Here is a 26705-nt window from a genome sequence, read left to right as displayed (position 1 = left end):
GAACCTCCCATGACCCGCTGCCTGCATATCATTCACTGGCTCCCCAGCTGGTAATGTCTTTGTGACTTGAAGCTTTGCTCAGTCTATCCAAAGAATTCCATGTGAACGCTGACCTCAACAACTACCCACAACTCTGGATAACAACTCTGAATCATTCAAGACTCACTTCCTGGGCTGTCTCCTAGAGAGACATCACAACTGCAGGCCAAGTTAGCTGTACTGTCATCTTTGCGTGAACCTCTGTGTTAGCCTTCTCTACAGAGTATAGTAACTGATCTATTATATTTACATTTCTGTCTCTTTCATTTCGCAGCAAGACCCTCCAAGGCAAGGATCAAGTTTGATTTCCCCAGAGACCTGTGTGTTTAGCTGTCCATGCGAGATCTCCATATGGGTGTCCCTCAAGCATATCACCTTGTCCAAAGCAGAAATCATCTGAAGCATCTGCTCTTAGTATCCACAGAGGACCCAAGCCTCATTCACTGAATCTTGTATATAACAGCACAGTTTCCTATTTACAAGACTATCTCTCCCACTAGATAGTGAGGAACTAAGGGTGGAAGCCATGTGAATTTTCTTAATCTTTGAATCCCTGGAGTCCAGCACATAGCCATATAGGAGCTGTTCTATAAACAGTCACTAAACTGAAAAAAATTAATAATAGAACTACCAGAACTACCACAGGATCTAATGATTCCACTCCTAGGCATTTATCCAAAGGAAAAAAAACCACTAACTTGAAAAGATATAGGCACCCTCATATTCACTGCAGCATTATTTACAATGGCCAAGACTCAGAAATAATCTAAGTGTCCATCAGTGAATGAATGGATAAAGAAAATGTGGTATACATATTTATATATACATACAACAGAATATTATTCAGCCCATTGTGGTGTCTCTGCCATTTGTGACAACATGGATGAAACTTGAGGGTGATTATGCTAAGTGAAGTAAGTCAGAGAGAGACACACATTGTATAACTTCATTTGCATGTGGAAACTAATAAAAATAAATAAATAAATAAATAGATACAGACAACAGAGTGGTAGTTACCACAGGAGGAAGGTGAGGGAGTGGTCAAAATGGGTGAAAGTATCACATGCAGACTTCCAGTTATAAGTTTTGGGGATGTAACATACAGCATGGTGACTATCATTAGCAATACTGTGCTGTATATTTGAAAGTTATTAAGAGCGTAAATTGTAAAAGTTTTTATCACAAGAAAAAATGTAACTATGTCAGGTGATAGATATTAACTGAACTTGTCATGGTAATCATTTCACAATACACACATATATCAAATGATTATGTTGTATGTCTAAAATGAACACAGTGTTAAACGTCAACTATATCTCAATACAAACAAGTGAAAAAAAATTCTAAATTCCTCACTCATAACTTCCAGGCCACACTCTTTATCAATGTACATGAGACTTGGATGAAATCTGCAGTATTGGCTTTGAAACTCACAGGCCAAGCATCTTGTAAGCCTTGACTCACACAGATGAGGGCTCTGTAATCTATGGGGAGGCTGCCCCCAGGGAGAGAGTCTTGTGTGTAGTTCTTGGAAGGAAAGACACATTGAGCCCTTGGGAGGAAATGATTCCAAAGCTGCCATGTCTTACCTGGGCTCTGTTGCCTGTTCTTCTCCTGGCTTCAGTTGTACATCACCAGGTTCATCCACTGAGAAATAAACATCCCTATTACAACCAATCTTTAAACTTGTTAGCTTAACACAGAGCGGGGCAAATGGTTTCCTCTTCCTTTGAAAGATCCCAGTCTAGTCTCATCAACTCTTTCCAGTTAATTCCCACCCAAGCGGGAGGTCTCAGCCCCCTGTTACAACACTGTCATCTGCTACTCCCTGAAGAGCCGGGCATTGAGAGGGACAGCTGAGGTCGACCAGCTGGCTGGGCCAGGAGGCTCTCTCTAAAACTCACTGGGAGTCAGTTTAATGTACAGTGAGCTCAGCAGGTGTTCTTTAGTTCCCTCCTGGATTTATGACTCCCACATAATCCTCTGCTTTATTAAGCTATTGGAAAAAAATAAAATCTGTCTGCCAAGATCCTAAAGCAGCCTTGGCAGCTAGCAATATATAAAGGCAGTAATTGGAGGCAGGGGGGCCGGCAGCTTGGCTGGCCTTTGACAGACTGTTCAATGGCTTCAGGGAGGGAAATGCCCCCTGGACTCGGGTGAGGAGAGGTGGCCAGGGCTGTGTCCTGTCTCTGGGAGGGGAAGGCACCTCACCTCCATTTCTGTCAGGTAGAGTCCTTTTCCATCCTTGGAGAGGTTCTGGAAAGCTTCTAGGGTAGAGAGGAGGGGAGGGATCAGGGCGGGCCTGGGCCCACATGAGAGGAAAGCCAGCGTGTTGATCCCGTGAGAAGCCACAGGCTGCGCTTGGCCTCCTCTCCGCTTCTCTTCCCAGTTAAACTCCACACCCGTGAGACAGCTCAAGGCTCAGCTCTCAAAAAAGCTCCCTGACTGCTCTGCCCACCTCGCCCCTCCCTTCTCTAGCTTCTCTGCACTTCAGACCCTCTATTCTTGGCCATAGAGATGCAGAGGTCTTGTCTTAGGAGGTATTTCAAGGGCAGAGCTCTTGTCCAACTGTGAATTCTCTGGAGCAAGATTATGCCTCTGGCTTCTCCTTTACCCTCCCAGGGCTCTGTTCTCTCTGTCCTGTTAACTGCCTAGTACAGAGGTGTGGGGCTAGAGCTGTGGGGTTTAAGGACCACGTGGTGGGGTGAGGAGGTTGGGGGGGGGTGTGGAATGATGCGAGTGGAGGCCAGACCCCACTTCAACTCAGCCACCACAGCTCCGTTTGCAGCTCTATTGTGGTTTGGGGTTTCATGTGAAATTTCATTTCAAACAAAGGGGTATGCTGCTAAAAAGTGTCCAAAACTCTGGCCTACAAAGCTGGATTTCTGAGGCCTTGGGGGGACCTCCTGCACCCACCAAGACACCATTTGTGAAATCCTTCAGCAGAGATCAAGCCATTTACTGCATGACTAAAGACTAGGTTTGAACCGTAAACAATCTGGAGGCGGGGCCATGGTAACTTAACCTTGTTCCTGAGTGAGAGAGGTGCTGAGAAGGGTGAAGAGGAAATAAACGATCTGGGATGTGGAATGTCCTGGGGAGAAAAGGATGCAGAAGGGAGGCTGGGGTCTCAGGACAGCTACACGGTCACCTAGGCTGATGTTGGCTCTGCCCCTCAGGATGAGGGCTCCTCTGCAGGAGTCCAGCCCATCCCGCTACTGAGGCCTTGCCCAGGCCTGGAGCCAGAGTGCATTCCTGGTCCTCTGCTGTGTTCTTTGGTCAGCGTGATGGTCTCCGGGTGACACTTACTTGCCATGGCTTCCAGCCGCATCAGCAAGCAGACCAGGCTGGGGAAGCTGACCCTGCCAGTGCTGTCGCTGTACCGGAGTTTCATGAGGTCCAGCAGCTCGCTGGTGATGGAGATCCCTGCGAGGAAGTCTGGGACACAGTTGAGGAGCTGGTGAGCAGGGAGGAACGGGTGTGGTCCTCCACCTCGGGAGATCAGAAACACCTGTGCGGAGACCACGTGGCCTTTCACCACCATCCCCTCCTCCACCTGGCTCAGCGGCTAGTCCACTCCTCTTCTGTGTACTTTTGACTCTTCAGAATGTTAGCTTCCAGGCCCCAACAATACTGTTTTAGAGTTTGGCCAGAGGCCAACTCAAAACACTCCTGACCCTTGACAATCATCTGATAATTCCTGTGGGGGATGGGAGCTGCCAGGACACGTGAAAAGTTTGCTCCCAGCCCCACCTTGTCAGGCCTCCCTCTGCTGGTGACCCTCTCCAACAGCCCTCCTCGCCTAGTCCTGGACTGTGTGTGGTCTCATATGCGGTTCCTGGAGAAGGGGCTTAGTCCTAGGTTGGTCATCCAGAGATGAGGCTGGTCCTCAGAGCAGCAGGTGGGCAGGACAGAGCTGCCTTGCCCTCTTTGGGTCTTGTGATCTTATGTGTCTAGCTATAAGCTCCAGGGAGGCACCGACCACAGAACCCACAAGGGCAGACTGAAAATCCGGTGGGGGTCTATGCACCCCAGTGAGCTATGAGAACCCTGTAAACCGGACCATCCATCATGGGGACAAGGCTGGTGGCCTTCGGGCCCCTCACAGTATAAGACACGTTGGTTTCTCCTGCAGAATTAATAAAATGTGAATACGAAGGCCTTTAGATAGGACATGCCTGCAGCTTGTACATTCTCAAACTGCCCCCGCAAATCACATCAGCTCCATGGCCCTCTTCAGTTACCTGCTGGCCCCTGCAAGCTTTTCAGTTGAATTCCATCTATTTTCTTTCTCCCTTTTATTATTCTGGAGTCATGGGTGAGGTCTCCTTTAAAGGTTTCAACTTCCACTGGCCATTCAGTGGTTCTCAAAGTGTGATCCCCAGACCAGGAGCTTTGGCCTCACTTGGGAACTTGGCAGAGATGCCGGTTCTCAAGTCCCAGCCTAGTCCTCCTGAGTCAGTACCTTGGGGTGGGTGGTGAGGCTCAACATTCCCTGCTTCCATAAGCCCCCAGGGGCTTCTTCTCAACCTTAAGTGTGAGAAACACAACCCTCTGCTGTGAAGAATTAAGGGAGGGGAGGGACTTCCCTGGTGGGCCAGTGGTTAAGAATCCCCCTTCCAATGCAGGGGATGTGGGTTTGATCCCTGGTCGAGGAACTAGGATCCCACATGCTGTGGGGCAACTAAGCCCATTTCCTGCAACTAATAATTTCCATGCAGCCAAATAAACACATATTTTTATAAGCGGAAGAGGAAGGAGAAAGGGGGAAGTGGGGGGAGGGGCAGGGAGCAGGTGCTCAGGTTTCTACCTGCTCTGCATCCAGGCCAGGAGCCCCAGGAGGGAGACCCATTGAGGCTGCCCTTTCAGCAGTGACCTGTGGGAGTCTGATTTTACATTTCATTAGGGAAGGTGGCAATTTCCTGACTTCACCTTTCTGTGGGCCATTTGCCTGCAGGGACAGTGGGGACAATGATTCTTGCCCTGCGCAGTTCAAGAGTTGTTTAGACAATCAAAGGAGGTGATGTGCGTGCAAGTTATGGCTGAACTCTGACGCACCCTCGCCCTTCGGTGTTATTATCATTCTCCCAGGACTGAAAGCTCTTGCCTCCTTGAAGCAAACAGATACACGTGATCTCACTTAACCCCAGACCCTCTGTGAAGAGAGGGCATCAGCTGGCCTGTGAGTATTTAATCCTGATGGCCTGGATGCTGAGGTGGATGTGTCTTCAAGCAAGTTAGATTTCTGGTAGGGTATCAACCATTCAGGGTCATTTTTCATGGTTAGCGCTGTGCTGGGGAGAGAAGGCAATTAGGAGAGCTGACTGGCAGGTGAGAACTCAGGTTGGGGAGGATGGAGTCGGAGTCTGCAGCCAGGAGGTCCACAGAGGGCGGGCACACACACATACACCAAACACACACGCCCCTGCCACTCCCAATCATCAAAGCTGAAAGGGTTGTCTGCTTTACCTGTGTCCCTTATGGCCTTCCACAAATCCGAGCTGAGGAAAACGCCAGCATTCTTTGGGGAATTCTGGAAAACACTCTGATATGGAGGAAGAAGCAAGAAACCCGTATGAGCCCCAGTGCCCACGTGGAAGAGGGTGTCCTGGAAGATCTTGTACCCATCCCTGGAGGCTGCTTCACTAAACATGATGGGCTCAGCTCAGAGGTCGATGGGTGCACAGCTGAGGATGGTGGGGAGGAGGAGGGAGAGGGGGAAGGGGAGGCAGCATGGGTTCCGCTTGTTAAAGTCCACAGACCTCCTACCTGCCAACTGTAGGGCTGCAGGCCCCTCTCTCAGGCCTGCACCTCCCCCCTCCCAACCTACTCTCCTTTAGCCTCTACACCCCATAGACTGGGTTCCATCCACCCAGGGCGGCTTGTCACTTTTCAGGGACGTGAAGAGCTCACTAAAGAGCTTGCCTAGGATGGGCATTAGGAGCACAGACTGCACAACCAAATTGCTGGGTATAAATTCCAGCCTAACTATCTACAGCGGTGTCACCTTGGGCAAGTGACCCGATCTTTCTGGGTCTCAGTCTACCCCTCTGCAGCACAAGGCCAATATACTACCTACCTTGTAGGTTTGCTGCGAGGAAGAAATGAGCACATCTTATAAAGAGCTAAGGAGAGCACCTTGCACACTAGTGAGGGCAGTGTAGGCAGCACGGAAGGCAGGTGAGAACTGTCTCTGGGACCAGGCGATGCCTCAGGGTGGAGTCCCCTGAACATCTCAATTTTTTTACAGGGCAGTTCTCCATTTGCTGGGGACTTTGCTGCTGCTGCTGCTTCTAAGTCGCCTCAGTTGTGTCCGACTCTGTGCGACCCCCTAGACAGCAGCCCACCAGGCTCCCCCATCCCTGGGATTCTCCAGGCAAGAACACTGGAGTGGGTTGCCATTTCCTTCTCCAATGCATGAAAGTGAAAAGTGAAAGTGAAGTCGCTCAGTAGTGTCTGACTCTTAGCGACCCCATGGACTGCAGCCTACCAGGCTCCTCCGTCCATGAAGAGTAGTGGAGTGGGGGGGTGCCATTGCCTTCTCTGGGGACTTTTCTACCTCCCTCTAATTCTCACTCTAACCCTCAGCCTCCTCCCATTTCCCAGGTGAGAACATGGGCTGGTTGAGTCACGTGCCCTGATGAGACAGACAAGCACCAGAGGACTGAACCCAGGATGTTTCAAAGCAAAATACCCCCAGCAGGTGCTCAGTCTGGGCTGATTGTGAGAGCCAATTACAGTGGAAGAGCAGCTTGAGAACTTTTTCCTGGCCTTATTTGGCTTTTGTGAGTTCAGAGTCCTAGATGTTCTCAATTAGGTAGGGACTCAGTGTCATGCACTTGCTCAGTCGTTTGTCCAGCACTTTTAAGCATCTGCTGTGAGCTGGACACTGTGGAGACGGTGGGGAAAAGGACGAACATGAGGGCTCCCTGCCCGGGAGGACCTGCAGTCTAATGGATGGGCCATCAGTCATCGCTGTGTCCAGGGGGAAACCCAATCACTCCAATCAGAGGTAGGCGATACAAATAAATAGTATTAAACAGGAAGTGTCTGCGTCTTATTGTTGTGAGTTCAAGTGTTGGGAGCTGAGTGGAAACTAACCGGATCTGTAGAGGGGAGGCAAGGCCCCCACGGAGCTTTGGGGTCTGGACCCTCAGGCTGGGTGGGCACCAGGCAGGCTCCCATTGCAGGGAAGGGAAAGTGCGGAGTCTTACATTAGGGTTCAAAGGAGCAGGTGGGATAAGTGAAGGGGCCTCTCCTAGACCCCAAAGTGGAGTCTTAACTCAGAGGGTCTTGGGTACAGCTAGTGAGTTTCGACTTTGTCCTGGGAACAATGGTGAGGCCACACAGAGGCCACAGACCACAACTGTGACTCTGATCTGTTGGCAGAGGTAGGGTAGCAGAACAAGGTAAACCAGCAGCTTGGGGGATGCTGCAGTGGGCCCACAGAGAAATGGGGAGGGCGGTGCCAGCCGGCAGTTTCAGCTACAGTCCACTGTGACCCTTTCTCCTCTGGCCTCCTAGAGCGGTCCTCAGCCTGCCACCTGACTGAGCATGGCCTTGAGCCATCCAGGGGTGCACGCACATCTCCCCAAGCAAAACGGGGGCTCCCCTTGAGGGTGGGGTGAGGTTCCCCTTCTTTCACAGCCCTCAATGCTGGGGCAGAATCAGGCACCCAGTAAATCTGTGCCAACCCAGTTGGAATGAACACTCGTCAAGAGAGAACATGCTGGTACCTGGCAGTGGACGAGACGGCTCCACAGCCTTGAAAACTCCTCCTGGTCAAGTCGCCCGTTCACCTTCAGCTGGTGGGGAGTTAAGAGTCAAGCAGTCTTGTGTTCAGTGAGCAGAGGGGCCTCAGGCATGGAGAGGCTCCATCCGTCACCTAGTAACACAGGCGGTCCAGAGTCACCTGGATGTGACCCCATGCCAGCTGGCTCTGATGCGTCTAAAAGAGACCTGGCTTAGATTCATTTCACAGGAGAAAATGGGCAATTGGAAGAAGGCAGCCCTGAGAAAGGGATGCCAACGTCATTTGCACCCATGGAAAGAGGTTGAACCCCAAACACAGCCTTCACCAGTTGAGGTGGGTCCCCCTTGTAGAGGGGAGTGGGAAGCAGCAGTGTGGGGAGGTGATTGCAACTCCCGAGGTGGGCTGAGAGATGAGCACATGTGCTAAGTGTGTGGCCATGGATGGACCACATTCTAGGTATTAAAGCTGGCCCTGGTCCCTCCATGCTGTGTGCTGTGCTTAGTTGCCGAGTCGTGTCCGACTCTTTGCGACCCCGTGAACTGCAGCCCGCCAGACTCCTCTGTCCATGGGGATTCTCCAGGCAAGAATACTGGAGTGGGTTGCCATACCCTTCTCCAGGGAATCTTCCCAACCTGGGGATCGAACCAAGGTCTCCCACATTTCAGGTGGATTCTTTAGCATCTGAGCCACCAGGGAAGCCTGGTCCTTCCTTACCAAGAGTTTAATGAGAACTAATGGAAAGAACGGATCTCTGTGGCACTGGAGGGGAGCTGACGGGTGAGCAGAAGGAAGGGTAGAAAAGACTGGTCTTCTGCTCAGGGGTCCAACAGACATGACCTCCCCTGGGGTTACCTGCCCTAGGCTGCAGGGCTCCTGAGTGCCATTCTGATTTATCTGCAGGGATGAGCAGTGTCTCTGAGTGATTCTATACAACAGTCAAGAGACAGGGCCTGACTGATGAGTTCATCAAGATGGCTCTTGTTCGACAATGCCCAGCTTCATGTCCCCAGTAGAGCCTTGTTAAGAGTGAAAGAGCTGGGGGATCTGTGTCTCCTCAGGGAGACAGTGCATAGCGAGGGGAGAGTTGCAAGGTGACCCCTGAGGGATATGCCCACCAGTGGGGAGATGGAGTGGCAGGGGAGAAATGGCTCCCAGGGGAGTGGAAGTCAGGATGGGAGGCAGAAGATTCTGGGCTTGGGTCCTAGTCCAGCCACTTGTGGCCACAGAACTAGGGCAAGTCACTGCACTGCCCAGCCCAGTCTCATCTGTCAATGCAACAGAATAGTAATAACAGGGTGTAACTGCCATGCAGACCTAGGATTTCCTCCATTAGCTGGATGGACTGTATAGTCCACAAGGTCACAAAGAGTTGGACACGACTGAGCGACTTTCACTTTGGTGGTTGTTACCTTTATTGAACTGGGGGTTTGTTGAGCAAGGGATTTAAATAGTGGTAAGGAGAGGGGTAGAAGTAAAGAAGTTAGGATACTATCCTTTGCTAAGCAGTGAAGAATACGATTAGAACATGGGCTTTGGAAGCTGAAAACTTCAAGTCCAAATCCAGGCACAAATCCTGACTAGCTGTGCGATCTGGGTGAATGACTAAACCTCTCTGAACCCGTTTCTTCCATTGTACCATGGGACAATACTTCTTATATCACAGAGATTCTTGCAAGAACTACAAGGGAAAAAATATCTATCAGTACCATTCTGGGTATGCAGTAGACACTTGATAGATAGTAAGTGTTGTTGTTGTTGCTATGGTGGTTCTAGAGAGTTAGTGAGTTTGTGCAGAGTCCCCAGAAGCCCAGGCTCTTTGGTGAGCCCTTAGAACCAAGGAAGAAGAGAAAACAGAGTGAAAAAAGATTCTCTACTGTCCCAGTTAGATCCTTGGGGAAGATGATGGAGCAGACAGGCTCTCAGTGCTGGGAGGCAGTGGAGGGTGGATGGTGACTGCAAAGGATACATCCATCAGAGCCACGAGGCTGCGGCACTCATCCAAGGAGAACGGGTCCCCTGGAGGTCCTGAGCGGAAGAGCAGAAAGGACTGAGAGGTCAGAGAGGGCGGTGTTGGCCTGGCGCGGCCATGGGGATGGGGCCGGGCCAGCAGGTCCTTACCTCTTAGGAATTCCCGGTTGAGAAGGCTCTGAAGCTGCGTAGCATCAATGTTCAGCCCCTGCTCCAAATGGGGAAGGGATGCAGGAATCACATCAGTGCCCAGGAACTGAGGGGCCATGCCTGCCTGACTGTGAAAGCACTGGGGTGTCTGAGCACTTAAGTTCCCATCTCACCTTTGTCATGAAGCCTTTCCTTTTTCTTTTTGGCCACGCGGCGCGACTTGAGATCTCAGTTACCTCACCAGGGATTGAACCCGTGCCCTCAGCAGTGAAAGCATGGAATCCTAACCACCAGGGCTCCAGGGAATTCCCATGAAGCCTTTCCTGATTGCTCCAGGCCATAGCTCCCTCCCTGAACATCTGCAGTGCTGATCACTCCTGACACTTGGTTCCCGGTGAGGGTCACCTTGCATTTCTCTCTGTATCCATTATTGGGCTGAAAGCAGTGTTTGCTTCCTCCCCATCATACCAGGCACTTGGGAGCCCCTCGGGAGAAGTATTGCTGAATGAATCAATTCCGCCCTGCAGGTGTGTGTCCCCATCTGCTTCCAGAAAGATGGGAGTGAGAGAAGACACGGCTACTGTGTGTTGTGTGTGTGTGTGGTGAGAAGAGACACGTGTCAGGAATCCAGGCTAAGAGAAGCTGCTCTCGCTGAGCACATGACTTAGCATTCATCTTCCCAGCCACAGAAGCCAGAAAGGGAGACATCATGGTTTCCCTTGGATGAAAAACAGGAAGCAACAGAGGTTGAGGGGCGAGACGCTCTTCCTGGCTTGAACTCCTGAAGGTGTTAACTGCCTTCCCTTTTCTGTTGGGGACCCTGACCAGCTTTACAGGCAGTGGCTTCCATGATGATTTTATGGAGAAGCAGAGCTGTTCCCCATGCAGGTGTTTCTCACACCCAGCCTGGTAAAAGCGAGGGCATAATGAGATGTCACCACCCTGGGAAAGCTTGTCCCACGGGGGAAGGAGCTGGCGAGAGGGCTCCAGCAGTGGCTCTGCAGAGCACCACGAGGTCAGGGGGGAGAAGACGCCTCCTTGGGGGTCTTCTGGGAACCCACATTTCTGTGGAAGGAGGCCACCTGTCTGACACAGCAAGGGCCCGAGAACTGTCCACCTGTCTTCCCGAGGCCAGTTCAGGGCATACGGTCACCCATATGGCTTTCTGTTTCCACAGTGACATGATGACTAATGGTAAGAGGCCCATCGTGTGGAGCCCTTGGCAGCTGTTTTTCTCCTGACAAGTCAAGGATCTTTATAACAGCTTATTAAACCATTAAGAAAATCCCTTGTGCACATAGGTGGCTTGGCAGGAAGAAGGCTAGTGGTGCCTTCTGAAAGCTGGCCAGCTCCCAGGAGGAAGGGTGCCAATGGCAGTGGGAGGCGGCAGAACGGGAGAAGGGAAGATTTTCAGGGGCATTGCCGACGGCTTGTTAAAAGATTTATACATCTCACCCTCCTATAAGGAGCCCCTCCCTTTCAAAACTACACTTCACACCAGATGTCACCCAATTGGGGCATCCCGTCTCCCCGGATCAGTTCTGGTGGCATCCAGGGAGAGAGGCCAGTAATCTTCCTCTCTGGCCTGGTAAGGACCTGGGAGAGGCTTTCTTTCCTCTCACCTCTTCATCCCTGTCCTAGGCAGGGCCCCTCATGGCCATGTTGCTAAGTACAGTACCTGCTGAGCGTACTTGTAGAAAATGCTCTGCTGGGACCCATTTTCTGGAAGACTTGCCTGGATGTAAGGAAGAACAGCCAACATCAAATTTCTGGGAAAGGGATCCCCTGTCTGATACAGTGAGGGACCCAGAACCTCCCACTTGGAAATAAGAAACTTCATCCAGCAACTGGATCAAACCTTAGTGGGGAATAGGAAAATGGAAGCTTGTGGAAGGAAGATGGTTGGGTCCAGCCTGGCCTCTGAAGCCTGGGCTTCTCCCCTCGTCCCTGTCCCCTTGGAGCTGTCACCAGCCCGTTGTGGTATCTCTCACTCACTGGTCAGTGGTGAGGCAGAAAGAAGGAGGTAGAAGCTCTTGGGGATGGGCCATGACCCACTGAAGGCTGCCAACCAAGCCTTGAGGCACACCTACCTGCAGGGCTCTCAGGTTGAGACTGCCATCCAGGTTCCTAGAAAACCAGGGGACAGTGTGACAAGGATGACCAGCTCACTATTCAAAGGAGGCTCATGCTTACATATGGTGGGCACCTCTGGAAGCATTGGGCATCTATGCCAAGGACATGCGTGGAGAGCCCGCAGCACAGCGGGCTGTGAAGTGGGCAGTCAGGAGACAGATGAACATTGTGACCTCATGTCCAGTCTTCAGGGCGGGCCTCCCCTGGCCTTCAAATCATTTAGTAAACTGTTCCTTTCACACCCAAATATGGGTGTTTAGTGACCCCCATTGCCAAGATGGCAAGTAAGATTTGTCTTAGGTTCCAACTCTGAGTCATGGCACAGTGACCGCATGGAATGCTGGACTGAGACAGCCTCATCTGCACTCAACTGTGAAGACTGCCATGGCAGCAGCGATACCTGCCTCGGTGCCCCAGCAGCCGGTGTGCTGTTGGTCCCAGTCTTAACTGCCGACTTGGCAGTGATTCCACATTCTGGCCACATTTCAGACAACTACCACGCATGCCATGTACCACCTTCCTGTGCATTACGGACAGCTCTGCTGATTCTTCAATGAGCCCCATCCTCGCCCACTTCCCTGTTTCTCTTCATGCTTTTTTCCTCCGCCAGAGTCCCTTGGACTACAAGAAGGTCAAACCAGTCAATCCTAGAGGAAATCAACCCTGAATATTCATTGGAAGGACTGATGCTGAATCTGAAGCTCCAATACTTTGGCCACTTGATGCAAAGAGCCAACTCATCAGAAAAGACTCTAATGCTGGGAAAGACTGAAGGCAGGAGAAGGGGACGACAGAGGATGAGATGGTTTGATGGCATCACCGACTCAATGGACGTGAATCTGGGCAAACTTTGGAAGGTGGGGAAGGACAGCAAAGCCTGGTGTGCTGCAGTCCATGGGGTCGCAAAGAGTCAGACATGATTGGGCAACTGAACAACAGCACTGCCCTCCCCTTTGAAACTCTGAGTTATGTTTTTTCTCAAGGACTAGCTCACATGCCATGCCCCCAAGAAGCCTTCCTCCGGCCCTCTTGCCAGAGATGGGTCCCTCCAGTCTCCCATGTGACCCTGCCTTCCATCAAGCAACATCCCCACCCTCTTTTTTGTCTTGGCATTGGACTTGGCGTTGAGTTTCTCCAGAGTGAGGGCCATGCTGTGTCCCCCACTGACACAGTGCATTGCCGCACAGAATGATATGATGTGTTCTTATAAAATTAAGTAGGATAAAAACGTTTAGAATCCCAGAAGTTCTGTACCTGTCACTGTTTGGCATCTTCAGGAAGATTCGGAGCAAGAATTCAACAGCTTCTCTGCCCTCGGAGACGACCACCACGTAGGTCCCGGGGCTCAGACTGAAGCACTCTGTGAGGTTGCACGTGGTTTCAGACACAATGCCCTTCTCAGCAATTCTGAATTGGGAGAAGAAGGTGGATGGCAATCTGTCTTGGAAGTGCTGGAACTAGAGGAGATGGGATGTTGGTGAGAAACCCCCTATGTCTATGGGCCCCAGACACTGGGAGAGATCCCCCACCTCCCAGGCCCCTCACTATCCCTCAGAACAGCCCTACAGGCCCTGAAAAGGGAGACACAGTTGCTTACCTGAAGTCTCAAAATGCAATAGAGTTCAGACTGTTATTTAATATAGATGCTAACACTGCAATGAATGCAAGGAAATATGGTACATGGTTTTACCTCATTAAATCTTACAGCATCCTGGGCTTCTGGGTTTATCGCTCTGCTTATATATAAAGACAAATTCCATGAAAACTAGTGAGATTCTTCCAGTCCTAGATTACCTTCAGAGCCCCTCAAGTCCCTTCTCCCTGGGCTCTTTTGCAAAGTGCTCTTGGACCCCTGAAGCACTGTGCAGCTGGGGGCCTTTCACTCCCTCTGGTCCTTCCAGTGAAGTCCTGAAATGCCTTCTCACTGGAGAATAATAGGCCCTGATCATTTTCCTTTTATTTCAATATTTGCTTAGAGACAAAACAATAAATATAATGCAGTTCCTATTACCGGATGTCACATACCTATTACATAATAAAAACCCTTTACTAAATAAATTTTCCCCAATACAGTTGAGATTGGGATTCCATTTAGAATGATCACGCAGCGTGAAATGACTACTTGTGAGCTCTGCCTTGGGGGGAAACGGAGACGGGAGAGGTTCTCTGCAGGGGCTGGGGACCAGGCTGGGCTGTACGAGGAGACCACGGTGGCTATTGAGCGGCAGGGAGCTCGGCTGAGGCTCCACAGTGGTTCTGCTGACAGCAGCAGCAGCCCCAGTAGGTTTGGAGCCTACCTCGCTTGGGCTTTTCTGGCAAAATCAACGATGAGATCAGTTCTCCAGAGTCAGCACTGTTCTGCGTGTGTGTGTGTGTGTGTGTGTGTGTGTGTATGTGTGTGTGTGTATGTGTGTGTGCGTGTTTCTTGCACTTGAGTGCTGCCCTTGAAGTCCTTTCAGAAGTTCTAATTTCATGACTGGTATGCTAAGAACCAGAGTCAGACCCTAAATGCAGCTCTGTGGCTGTGCCGCCACTGTGACAGACAGGCCTTGCTGTCTGCAGTCTGCCTGGGCTTCTGTGTGTCTCCTGCTCAGAGGCTCTTATCCCAGCCTCTGTCTCTCCATCGCGGCACCTCTGGGAGGTCTGGAGGAGGGTCCCTGGACCTGCCAGCAGGCTGCAGTCACTACTCATTGACTGTGGCTCCACGCTGCTCCATCTCTTCTCCCTTCCATCCTCGGTCTGGTCACGTGTACCTCCCTTTGGCAATAACAGCACCACAGAGCACACATCTATTTAAGTGGTCTGAGTACCTGTGAGGTTAGGTTTCCCAAACTCTGTCTTTCCTTCTCCATCCTTACCCATATTTGGGTCACCTTTCACCCATGCCAAGCCACAATATTTACTGGGGTGGGGGGTGGGGTTGTAGTGGCGGCGGCAGCTAGCAGGAGGGTGGTGGCGGTGATGTGGTTGTAAGAAGGGTTGGAGGACATGCCTTGAGCTTGTATTTGCATTGCATGCATCCTAGTTGTGGTGGGTTTGGGGGCTGAAAAAGAATACAGGAGGCTAAAAATACCCATTAGTCCTGTCTCTCATCTTAGAAGGAATCAGCAGCATCAATCTTATCTATCAGGGGCCAAATGTTGAGGATGTTTTCATGGTTGCAGCCTCTCTGGGACGTCAAGCCAGAGAACAACCCAAGGAATCCAGCTTTAGATGAGCACAGCTGAAATATTTCCTGTGTTGTTGACCTGTTTGGAAGTTCTAAGCTTATGTCTGCTGCAGGACATAGCAAGACTGAACTGGCAGCCACCCAACAGCGAGAGACACATGGAGGTCAAGGGTGTTGGAAGAGGCATAGCAGTAACGACAGATGGCAACGGCGGTGGCCATACCTGATAGTCGACCTGTGGGAAGAGAAGAAAGGCAGGTTCAGGAACCCAAACAAAAACCCAAAGGTGAGTAGATCCGAGCAGCCCAGCCCAGGGCTCTGTGTTCCTTTTTCTTGCACGCCCAGCCTGTTCCCCGGAACACCCAGGGGGTGAATGGGGACCATCACTCTTTCCCCATGTGAAGCTGCAAGAAAGGAAAGCCAGGTGCTGTAGAGACCTGAAGGGAAGGAAATCAAGGGTGGGGGAGGTGTTTGAGGAGAGGAGAGTCTTCCTTTATCATCTCAGCTTGGTTACTCTTCACAGCAATGATGATAAAATTGACAGGAAAAGGTAAATGATGATGGGGACTGGAGGGAAGACAGAACCTGGATCAAGTGTAAATTCTCCAGCTCTGGAGCTCCAATGAGAAGGAAACTTGTTCTGTCAGGTTACTGTAAAGCATGACGGGAGATTGTTCTAATGTCCCCACCCCACTGCATCCCAGCGCTTGTAGGGATGTATATGTGTGTCTGGGGAAATGTCTATGTTCCCGTCTGCCCATGTTGTAGAAGGAAGCACTGAAGATGGAGTCCCATTTTTAAGCACTTCAGGGTTTACAAAGTAATTCCATGTAATGTATTGGATTGTCACAGTAATCCCAAGCAGAAGGTAGGCTCCTTGTTCTATGAGTGTGGAAACTGAGGCTCTGTGGTCTCAGTAGCAGAGGTGAGAAGACAGAAAGCTGTGTTGCTTCCTTTTGAATTAATACCCACTACCTCCAGGCACTGTATTTCATGTTGGCATGGGTTTCAGTTCTATTCTACTGCTGATCCTTGGCTCCACTTAGGTGTATAGACCATTTGACTTGCCTTCTTCAGACATCTCTGGACCTCAGGGGTGAGCTGGAAGGGAGGCGGAAAGTCCAGCCTCGGGGAGGATGAAGCTTGTCCACCCTTCCCTTTTTCCTTTCGGTCTTCTCCCTGCCTATTTGCATATCACCCATGTTTGGTTTGCTACAAGGCAGAGCCATGCTCCCATAGCACTTGGAGGGTCACAAGCCCATGCCAAGGTGGTAGCCCTGTACCCACAACACCACTGGAGCCCTGGAGACTTCAAAGCATAGTTGCTGGCATTAACATGGCTTATTTCTCAGCAGAACTGTGGAAGGACCCCACAAGTGTCTCTCGAGTTGTCAAGGTCTGGACTGCTCTTTGGTATTTAGAATCCTCTCAATCAGGATCCTACAAGATGCAGTGGGATCTCCAGGGAGCCTGAGGAGCTCATGGGTCTGCACGTTGTTGTTCTTTAGTTGCCAAGTCTGACTCTTTTTCGACCCCGTGGACTGTAGCCCACCAGGCTCCTCTGTCCATGGGATTTCCCAGCCAAGAATACTGGAGTGGGTAGCCATTTCCTTCTCCAGGGGATCTTCCTGACCTAGGGATCAAACCCATGTATCCTGCATTGGCAGGCAGATTCTTTACCACTGAACCTCCTGGGAAGCTGAGGTCTGCATGACCCTTCAGCAAGGTGGGCAGATGAGAAATAAGGCAGCCAGTGTTCTTGCCTGGAGAATCCCAGGGACTGGGGAGCCTGGTGGGCTGCAGTCTATGGGGTCGCACAGAGTCAGACATGACTGAAGCAACTTAGCAGCAGCAGCAGTTGGAAAGTAGACAAACGGGCTTGGCAACATTTAGAAAACAGATATGATTAAAATCTTGTTCCTGAACCATAAAGACTCTGGGCAAATCAGTAAACACAAGGCTGCTACATTGTCTGGCTCTGGGGCAACCTAGAATCATAGATGACAATACAAAGTACACACCCAACTTCTGTGCAATGGGGACAGCCCCCATATCCTCTCTGGACTTCTCACATTAGGAAACAGAAGAGTAGGCTGAAATATTTTTAGTAGCCCTGTCTGGTCCTGAACTGTAAAAGTCTGACTGGGTATACCAGATGCCTCATTCCATCCCAGCCTTTCCCAACTCCTTTTGTTTTGTTTTTCTCATAGGTGGGGAGCTGGGGGACTTTGAAGTTGAGAGTCCTCTTAGGAGGCACCTGAATCAATTGGGATCCTTGGCCAAACACAGTGGAAACCAATCTAGGGTGGAGTGAGCAAAAAGTAATTTATGGAAAGGAAAGTCACAGAGTCGGGGGAAATCTAAAGAATGCAGCTTGGAAGGTGGGCAGGAATGAAAAGAGACGGCTACACAGCTGGACACCACCACCGGATCTGACTGCATTGCTGCTCATGGGCCCAAAGATTTGCTGTAAAGAATCCTTCAGCTGACCCCACGTCCTTTAGTTACTTTCTCAAGACTCGAGCCCTAGAATGACCAAGAATATCTGATTGGACAAGCCTGGCCCAACAGTCTACTCCTTTGTATCCAAGGGCTGGGAGAGGCAATATTTGACCTCTTTGCTGCAGTGGGAGACCAGGCCTTGCCTAGTCCCCACCCACATGGAAAGGGTTCACATGTACCCAGTGGTGATGAAAAGGACACCTGTCCACTACAGCATCCAACGATGTTCTTTTGATAGTCTCTGCTGGTTTGAGGCACCTCAAATGTATGGTCTTTTCCATTGATTTCATGCAACTAGAAGTGGAAATGTGTTCAGAGATAACAGGATCCAAAGGGTTCTCTACCTTCTAGAACCAGAAGCATTGTTTTTCTTTGCACTGTGAGCATCACCAGAAAGGCACATGCCTAAATCCTGCTGAGAGCTTTGGTCCTGGGGCCACAAGTTCTGGTCTCAGGCACACCCCTGTCACCATCTTGCTGCACCTTGGGTGGGACATTCATTCTCCCTGACCTGTGACTTCCATATCTATAAAAGCAGGTGTACTAGGGTTTTTGAGACAATGAATGTGAACACACTTGGAACTCTGAAGTTCTCTATCAGCAAGGCCTTCCTATTAGAGTGAACCATAGCCAGTACACAGGACTGTTTCAGGACCCAGGAGTTCTGCCTGTCCATGAGGGGGCTGAGGCCCTAGATGTGAATATTGCCTTAGTCTCGGCTAACATTCCTGGGCTCCATCCTAAAGATGCCATAATCAGAGCTCCAGTCACACAGATGATGGGTGTACTGAAGGCCTGAGAGACATCTGGTGCCCAGTTCCCAGTTCTGCCATTAACTCTGACAATGTCACTTCACCTCTGACATGGGGACAGAAGATCCCAGCATCGGATGTTTGTGCAGAGAGGCTGCAGGGTGTATGCTTTGAGGACCCTTCACTTGATCTTTGGGATGCATTAAATTATTTGGGAAAGGAGAAGGGATCAAGGGTGTCAGATTTTCTTTCATAACTCCTTTATTTTACATGGTATTTTTTAAAAAAAAGAATTCCCTGATCATCTACTCACAGTTAGGGTGTGTGCAGGTGAGTATGAGTAGGCGAGGGGAGGAGATGACCCCTTCAGAGCTGAAGGGCTGGCTGGGAGAGCCATGAGAGGGGAGGGGAGGGGAGGGGAGGTTGGGTAGAGAGGAAGGCCTGGCCTTGGATGAGTGGCCAAGCAGATGCTTGTAAGCCAACCATGGAATTTCACCAGACTTTAGTTTCAGCGTGAGAGAAAAATGTACCTCCTGGATGTATACCCAGGACTGTTTTTTTCCTTAAACTCCTCCCAGAGTGTAACCAATGATCCTCAAACATTCCTGGGTATACGAAGTCTCCAGAGAGCTCATTACAATGCAGACTTTCAGGCTCTGCCCAGGGGAATTGACTGGGACTCAGCAGGTTGGAGGGTGGTCCTGGGAATATGCACTGTTACAACTGCTGGCCTTGGACCAGATTACTTTTTGAGGAACAAGCATTAGAGCCACCAGCATACCAGGAAATTGTGACAAGTGACAAGGACAGGAGGTGTGTCCCATTGCACTCTTCTGTCTCAGGTTTTCCTGCAAATTTATAGACTCGAACCAGGTGAACTCATTTGCCCTTTTGGTTTTATCTCTGAGTCTGTTGCCAAGTGAAATTTCCCAGGCTAGTCAGTTGCTTTCTCCACCCGAGGTGTATGGAAATATCCCCAAAGGGCAAGCCCTGAAACATACTGCCTTACCTTGAACACCTCATACTTCAGTGGAAATGTCCTGTCTTTTGCCTTTAAATTTTGTGGCCCAATGTTAAAGGACATGATGACATTGTTGTTTTCCATGCTGTCTGGCACAGAGAAGATGTATTGCATGCCCCTCTGGTATCCTGCATGAAAAACAGCAGTGATTGGACCTCAGCTTGTCCCTGGGGTTCTGGGATGGGACCATGATCACTTCAGAGAGCCAAGCCCAGTTCAGTGGGTTGTGGAAGAAACTCTGGATGTGAAGACCTACGACCAGGGTTCCAGTCCCCATAGTTACTAGTTGTGGCACAAGCTGCTTTATTTTGTGAGCCTTAGTCTCTTCTTAAAAACAAGGAGGGAAAGTATAGTTCCTATGTAATGAAAATGTTTCTTACAGTGTAAAATGGAGGGCTATTTTTACAAAAGGCTTCCCTGGTGGCTCCATGGTAAAGAATTCGCTTGCCAATGCAGGAGATGTGGGTTCAATCCCTGGATTTGGGATGATCCCCTGGAGAAGGAAATGGCAATCTACCCCAGTATTCTTGGCTAGGAAATCTCATGGACAGAGAAGCCAGGTGGGCTATAGTCCATGGGGTTGCAGAGTCAGACATGACTTAGTGACTAAACATAAACAATTTTTATAATAAGTAGGATTCCAGAGGCCTCGGGTATATATGAGCTTATGCACTGGGGACAACCATGGAGCCATGAAATAATGTCAAACCCCCAAGCACACATGAAGACAGAGGAAGAGAGGCTGAGAGATGTCAATTCATAGAACTCTGCTACCCAAGTGTCCTCACCAAAGCCAGAGGGAGATCACTAATGTGAAAACCATTAGATTCAAATGCGTGGGAGATAACATATGAAAAATAAATGAAGATAAATCAAGATAGAGATGAATTAGTAAACCTCAGAAGGTTAAGGCACAATTGGGAAGCTCTGAAAGGCAAAGAGGGAGACATATATGACCTCACAGCTTTGTGAGGATCAAAGATGATACACTCAAGTGCACTTAGCAGCACATAGCCGGTGCTGTTGGCTGCCTCCCTGCCCTCTCTCCCTTGTAAGGAATTACTAAAGATGGCGGCAATGTATAATTCTGGTTAGTTCCTCGCCCTGCACTATATCTAGGGAAGAGTGCTTTAGCCCCACAGTTGGGTAGATGGAGCTCAGGAAGATTAAATCAGTCAACTTGCTGCCTAAGACTGACTCAGTGACTTCTCAGAATCTGCCCATGGCCTCCTGGTGACTAGCTTCTCTGACCAGCAGAGTGAAAAGACGGGGGAGGGTAGGTGGTGAGATCATTCAAACACACTATTCTTGGCAGGCTGGGGCCAAGGAGAGGGAATGCGCATGTCGAGGTGCAAGTGCACACACACACACGCACACAAATACATTGTTTGCATAGCCTTTCCTATCCAGGTGTGTAATCACACTCAGGTTCATCTTCAGAGGGTGATATTTCACTCATCCATGTCACAAATGGGGAGCCAAGGCAAAGTGAGACTATGTCACTCACTCCCTTAAAATCTCATCAATAAAACTCATCTTCCAGGAGCCCAAAGACAGGCTCTGAGACGCCCACCTCTGGGACCTCAGTACAGTGCTGCAGGCTGCAAGTACCAATCAACATCAACCAACAAGGGCAGGAGTATGCTCCTTGGTGCCTGGATGAGGCTTTGTGGCTTCCAGGGGCAGACAGAGATGACTAATTTCACTGGGAACAGTTACAGAGACTTAGGACAGAGAGACCAGAGCCACAAAGCCAAAATGTGGCAAAGACAATGGTTGAACCCAGGCCCTGACACATGTCCAGTGTTCTTCTCACAGCCCTCCCAAAGTCCTGGATAATCACTGAAGTGCAATGGCCCCATTCTAGTCCTGGGAGGGCTGTGGGAAAGCAAAAAGCCAGGGGAGGCATATCTGAGAGCCTCCCACCCACCCCCTCCAGCAATCATTTCTCCTAGAGAAACACAGTTGTCCCTTTGGGCTGACAAAGTCCTCCCCTTCTTTAGGCTGATGGTCTAGAATCAAAGGCCCCTGAGAGCTTAAGCCAGGATAGGGCAAGAGCTGGCAACTTCTCACCTGGTAGAATAATTACTGTCATAGCTACCTTCAGTGTTTCCTGGAATTAAGTGGTCCTTAAACATCATTTGGGACCATCTTTCATGGGGCGTGCTTCCATGGTCCAGGCTGATTGGAACTTGGTTACATATAAACAGGCCGAAGAAGTTATCTCGGAAATCTTGACATGACATCCTGTTATAAACAGAGACACATCGCTTTAGTGACCACTGGTTTGTTCCTTGGTTGGAGGTTCCCATCACTTTACTGTCCCTTTGCCTGTCAACTACAGTATCCACTGATTTACCACTGTCCTACCCAAAGACCAGAACCCCATTCTGGTTCATTTGCGGGCAAATGACCTTCTGATTTCTCCTGGGAGGACAAGTGAAAGCGAAAGTCGCTCAGTCATGTCCAACTCTTTGCACCCCCATGGAATAGTCCATGGAACTCTCCAGGCCAGAATACTGGACTAGGCAGCTGTTCCCTCCTCCAGGGGATCTTCCCAACACAGGGATCCAACCCAGGTCTCCCACATTGCAGGCAGATTCTTTACCAGCTGAACCACCAGGGAAGCCCAAGGACACAGTCAAATTATGGGGAGGACAAGGACACAGTTAAATTATGGGTTCCACAGGCCCCTTTTCTGACCAGCAAGATGACTGTCAGTCTCTTTCTGTCCTGGGTCCTATACTCTGCTAATAAAATCACCTTTCCATAGGCCCTTTGCCAAATGCACTATTGAAGTCTCGTGCTTGTGTGTGCTCAATCTCTCTGCTGTGTCCAACTCTTTGTGACCCCATGGGCTGTAGCTCGCCAGGCTCCTCTGTCCATGGGATTTTCCAGGCAAGAATACCGGAATGGGTTGTCATTTCCTTCTTCAGGGGATCTTCCTGACGTAGGGATGGAACCCGCATTTCCTGTGTCTCCTGCATCGCAGGTGGAGTCTTTACCACCGAGCCATCTGGGAAGCCCTTATCAGAATACAATGGATTCAACACCTAAAATCACGCCTGTGATTAAAGTTGCAAGACTGGAAATATTTTTCCGTCTAATTTATATTTGTCCCTCTGATTCTCAATTACTTAGACCTAGTCTCTTTTTCACACACGCTAAATTTTATTTAAATATGTCGCTAAAAAAACTAGACAATTCATCAGAGAAATGTCCATCTTATCCTTTACAATGTGAGTGTAGGGCTGAGGATGTTTTTTAAATTTTTTAAAATAAAAAATTTTTAATGTTGTATTAAGGTTTAACTTATTAACAATTTTTCAATAGTTTCCGGTGGACAGCAAAGGGACTCAGCCATATATATACACGTAGCCATTCTCCCCCAACTCCCCTCCAACACCCAGCCTGCCACGTAACCCTGAGCGGAGTTCCATGTGCTATACAGTATGTCTTTGTTGGTTGTCCATTTTGAATACAGCAGTGTGTACAGGACCTTCTCAAACTTCCTAACTATCCCTTGCCCCTGGCAACCGTAAAGCTCATTCTCTAAGTCTGTGAGTCTCTTTCTGTTTTGTAAGTTCACTGTATCATTTCTTTTTAGATTCCACATATAAGGGATGTCATATATTTCTCCTTCTCTGTCTGACTTAACTTCACTCAGTATGACTCTCCAGGTCCATCCATGTTTCTGCAAATGGCATTATTTCATTCTTTTTAATGGCTGAGTCAAATTCCATCGTATATATGTACCACATCTTCTTTATCTGATGATATGTTTTAAAGCATCTAGTCTTACATAGCTGCTGAGTGATGACACTGACATCTTACTCAGAACTCCAGAGAGAAGGCTGGGAGGTTAACCTCAAGTTGCTCTTTTACGATTCATGCCAGGAAAGACTGTGGCACTCTAGGGTTCCAAAAAGACAGCAAAGAATTTACATGCCTGATAACCATGCATCCTGGTTGCCAGGAAACTGCTGATTTCAAAGCTTTAGTGCCAATATTCCTTTTCACCATTAACATCTGCTGCAAGTTCTAATACTTCAAAGCTGAAAGACCTTTCATGCAAAGAGAGAACACACAGTATCTTTTTCAAAGCTTTGGTGTCTTGGTGGAGAAAATAAGCTCCTTCTATATAGGTCTCTGCAAAGCTAATCCTCATTCTCACAAAAGTTTAGGGAAAGGGTGGGGATTGAGGGTTTGGGCTAACAGTTAAAGATTTAAAATATAATAATAATTTTTAAAGTACCAAATAATGAAATAAAGTACCAAAACTCGCCATTGTCCTTGTCCTCATACAGCTGGCTTTTCCGTTGGTCGTGGGTTTCCTGCCACTCTGGAGACCTGGGCGTGGAGAGACAGACCATAGGATGAGATCCCCTAGGATGTTTCATTTCAACCACACGTGCCCTGACAGGGGCCCTTTGCACAGGCCTCCAGAAGTTTCCAGGTGCGAGTGGACAGTGTCACTCTACCTGACGATTCTTTCTATGCTGACAGCTTCTACACTGTCCCCAGCCTTATCCTCTTTCCTGACCTTTAGAATGATACATGCTATGCTTCATCCCTTGTCTCCACCAGAGCCCCACCATGACCTTGAAATCAACCTATTCCAAACCGTACTCACCCACTGCCTTCTCCTATTGCCCAAGTGAGAACATGAAGGGTTATTCTCTCTTGTACCCTCCACATCCAAGCCATCACCAAATATTAATGATGCCTTGATTCTACCTTCTAAACCCCTCTCAAAACCATCCAATTATTTCCATCCTTATTGCTGTGTTCAAGTTCAAGAACCCTCATCTCCCTCGTGGACTGGCCTCCCAGAACTCAGCCCTGCCCACTTTCCTATTCATACTCCACACCTCCAATCAAAACGATCTTTCTAAAGCAGAAGTCTGATTATGGCAGTTCCATAAACACATGAAGCACTGCCCCACTACTCTCAGGATGAAATTCAAACTCTGAAACAGAACTTGACCTCTGCCCACCTCTCCAGCTTTACCTGAGCAGCGACCTGTTCTCCCTGCCCTTGAACTACACACTCCAACAACAATGAATATCTTTGTTTCTTAGAAATGCTGGTCTGTTCGGTGGCCATGGCAGCACCCAACCTCCACCCCACCTTGGCCTTCACCATGATGCTCCCTCTGCCTGGAATACTCCTCATCCTTTCAGTCCTGAAGCCCAATAACTTCTATTCATTTTTCCTCCTAAAAGTTACTTCTGCTGGGAAACCTTCCTTGTCCCCACCGTGGTGCCCCTCCTTTGAGCCCCCACAGCACACTGTACCACTCCTGTCCCAGCACTGAGCACCCTCTGATACTAGTGCCTGTATATTTCTTGTCCCTCATTAGCCTCCAAGGTCCATGAGATCAGTGACATTGCTCAGCATTGCATAATATCATCCAACATAGGGCTTGAACATATGCCTTGGCATATAGTAGAAGAAGTGAAGTGAAGTCGCTCAGTCGTGTCCGACTCTTTGGGACCCCATGGACTGTAGCCTACCAGGTTCCTCCATCTATGGGATTCTCCAGGCAAGAGTACTGGAGTGGGTTGCCATTTCCTTTTCCAGGGGAACTTCCCGACCCAGGGATTGAACCTGGGTCTCCCGCATTGTAGGCAGACGCTTTACCCTCTGAGCCACAAGGGAAGCTGTCTACATTTCTTTGAGCCCCTTTTTTTGCAGGGGCGGGGGAGGGGGGGAGAGAAAAAAATACTGGAGTGGGCTCCCATTCCCTTCTCCAGCAGATCTTCCCGACCCAGGGATTGAACCCGGGTCTCCCACATTATAGGCAGATGCTTTACCGTCTGAGCCACCAGAGGAGTCGTATAGTAGAATGCTATAGTTTTATGCTGGCTTAATAAACAATTAAAGCTGTCTGCCTCATTGGGACGATGTGTTCCAGAAGCTAGTCCTAGGGTCTACAGTGAAGGATACCCTTATAGGCAGAAGGGAGTAGCTGTCCCTTCCTTTCCAGCCTGCTCCTCAAAGCAGAGGCATGCTCATAGGAGATGGGCCCCATAGGCACAAAAGTGTAATGAGATCTTTCTCTGGGAGTAACTTCCAGGGTGGGTGGTGGGTCACCTCTGAGCCAGGAGAGCAAGGCAGGGATCACTCAGGCTTCTGGCTGCAGGCTGAGCCAGTCAGATGTGTTATTGTAAAATGGTAATTTTATAATTAAGTGATAATTACATTTTCTGCAGTGTGTAAGGGAAAATAAATGTAGTGTAAATCAATATGCTATTGATTCATGCAAGTTTGCCTTTAAGTGTGTGTGACTGAAATTTCTATTATGGTTGAGATTAGACCATCCACTCTCCCGATCTGTCTCCAGTTCTTAAAAACTAGGGAGGGAATTGACCAGCACATGGGGAAAGTGAGGATGCAGCCATGCCACTTCCTTCCAGCCTGGTCATTGGTGGGGGATTGTGAACCTCAGCCCTCAGTCATGTGATCCACCAGAGAAGATGTGGTGGGCTCCACCCCCCATTCCTGCTCTTCACACTTCTCTGCCCTGTTCAAAGGCCTTCATGAACCCCAGGACTCTAGGGCACAAATCTAAACTTCTCAGCTGGCACCAGGCTCCCTGGCTCCAGGTCGTGACACATCTTTCTCTCTTGTTCCACTCCCCAGGCCAGCTTCCTGGCCCTTAACACACTACCAATAAATGTGGCTAGGCACAGCAGCCGACACTTCCCTCCCACCTAGGGATCACTTTCAAAGTGAGTTATACCATTTTTTTTTTTGGTTGAACTCCATTCAACCCCATCCATCCATCCCTGAACAGACCTGCCCATGGGAAGCTTCTCTTCCCTCACCTCTGGGGTCCCCAGTTGCCTTCACTGGCCATTTGATCTCTAGCACAGGGAAGATTCTGATGCTGGGAGGGATTGGGGGCAGGAGGAGAAGGGGATGACAGAGGATGAGATGGCTGGATGGCATCACTGACTTGATGGACGTGAGTCTGAGTGAACTCCGGGAGTTGGTGATGGACAGGGAGGCCTGGCATGCTGCGATTCATGGGGTCGCAAAGAGTCGGACACGACTGAGCGACTGAACTGAACTGAACTGAACTGAACAGGGACTGTGGCCAGAACATCAGCTTGTGTGAATTTCTTGCCTCTTTCACTCAAGGAGAATGTACTGCAGACACCTTCCCTTCCTCTACTCCTGCTGTCGTGGCCAGCCTCAATCAGGGATTCCGG

The 26705-nt window shown here is 49.5% G+C and overlaps 1 protein-coding gene across 1 annotated transcript in view; it reads right to left on the bottom strand.

The window, feature by feature from the left end:
- The window catches only part of CAPN13 (calpain 13), a 108301-nt gene that overhangs the window by 22528 nt on the left and 59068 nt on the right, over nt 1-26705 (bottom strand). The window contains exons 9-23 of the mRNA XM_070799829.1: nt 23763-23837; nt 21589-21734; nt 19468-19615; nt 15436-15447; nt 14947-15064; nt 13298-13500; nt 12001-12037; nt 11589-11645; nt 9911-9968; nt 9759-9817; nt 7776-7844; nt 5509-5584; nt 3349-3477; nt 2251-2306; nt 1629-1686 (exon numbers count right to left, since the gene is read on the bottom strand). Coding sequence (XP_070655930.1) covers nt 1660-1686; nt 2251-2306; nt 3349-3477; nt 5509-5584; nt 7776-7844; nt 9759-9817; nt 9911-9968; nt 11589-11645; nt 12001-12037; nt 13298-13500; nt 14947-15064; nt 15436-15447; nt 19468-19615; nt 21589-21734; nt 23763-23837 — 1270 coding nt within the window. The 3' untranslated portion in view covers nt 1629-1659. The remainder of the gene's footprint in view (nt 1-1628; nt 1687-2250; nt 2307-3348; nt 3478-5508; nt 5585-7775; nt 7845-9758; nt 9818-9910; nt 9969-11588; nt 11646-12000; nt 12038-13297; nt 13501-14946; nt 15065-15435; nt 15448-19467; nt 19616-21588; nt 21735-23762; nt 23838-26705) is intronic.

Source organism: Bos indicus, chromosome 11 (assembly GCF_029378745.1).
Source record: "Bos indicus isolate NIAB-ARS_2022 breed Sahiwal x Tharparkar chromosome 11, NIAB-ARS_B.indTharparkar_mat_pri_1.0, whole genome shotgun sequence".
NCBI classification, from domain to species: domain Eukaryota; kingdom Metazoa; phylum Chordata; class Mammalia; order Artiodactyla; family Bovidae; genus Bos; species Bos indicus.
The sequence above is the reverse complement of the archived record's forward strand: the minus strand, read 5'-3'. Positions and strand labels throughout refer to the sequence as shown.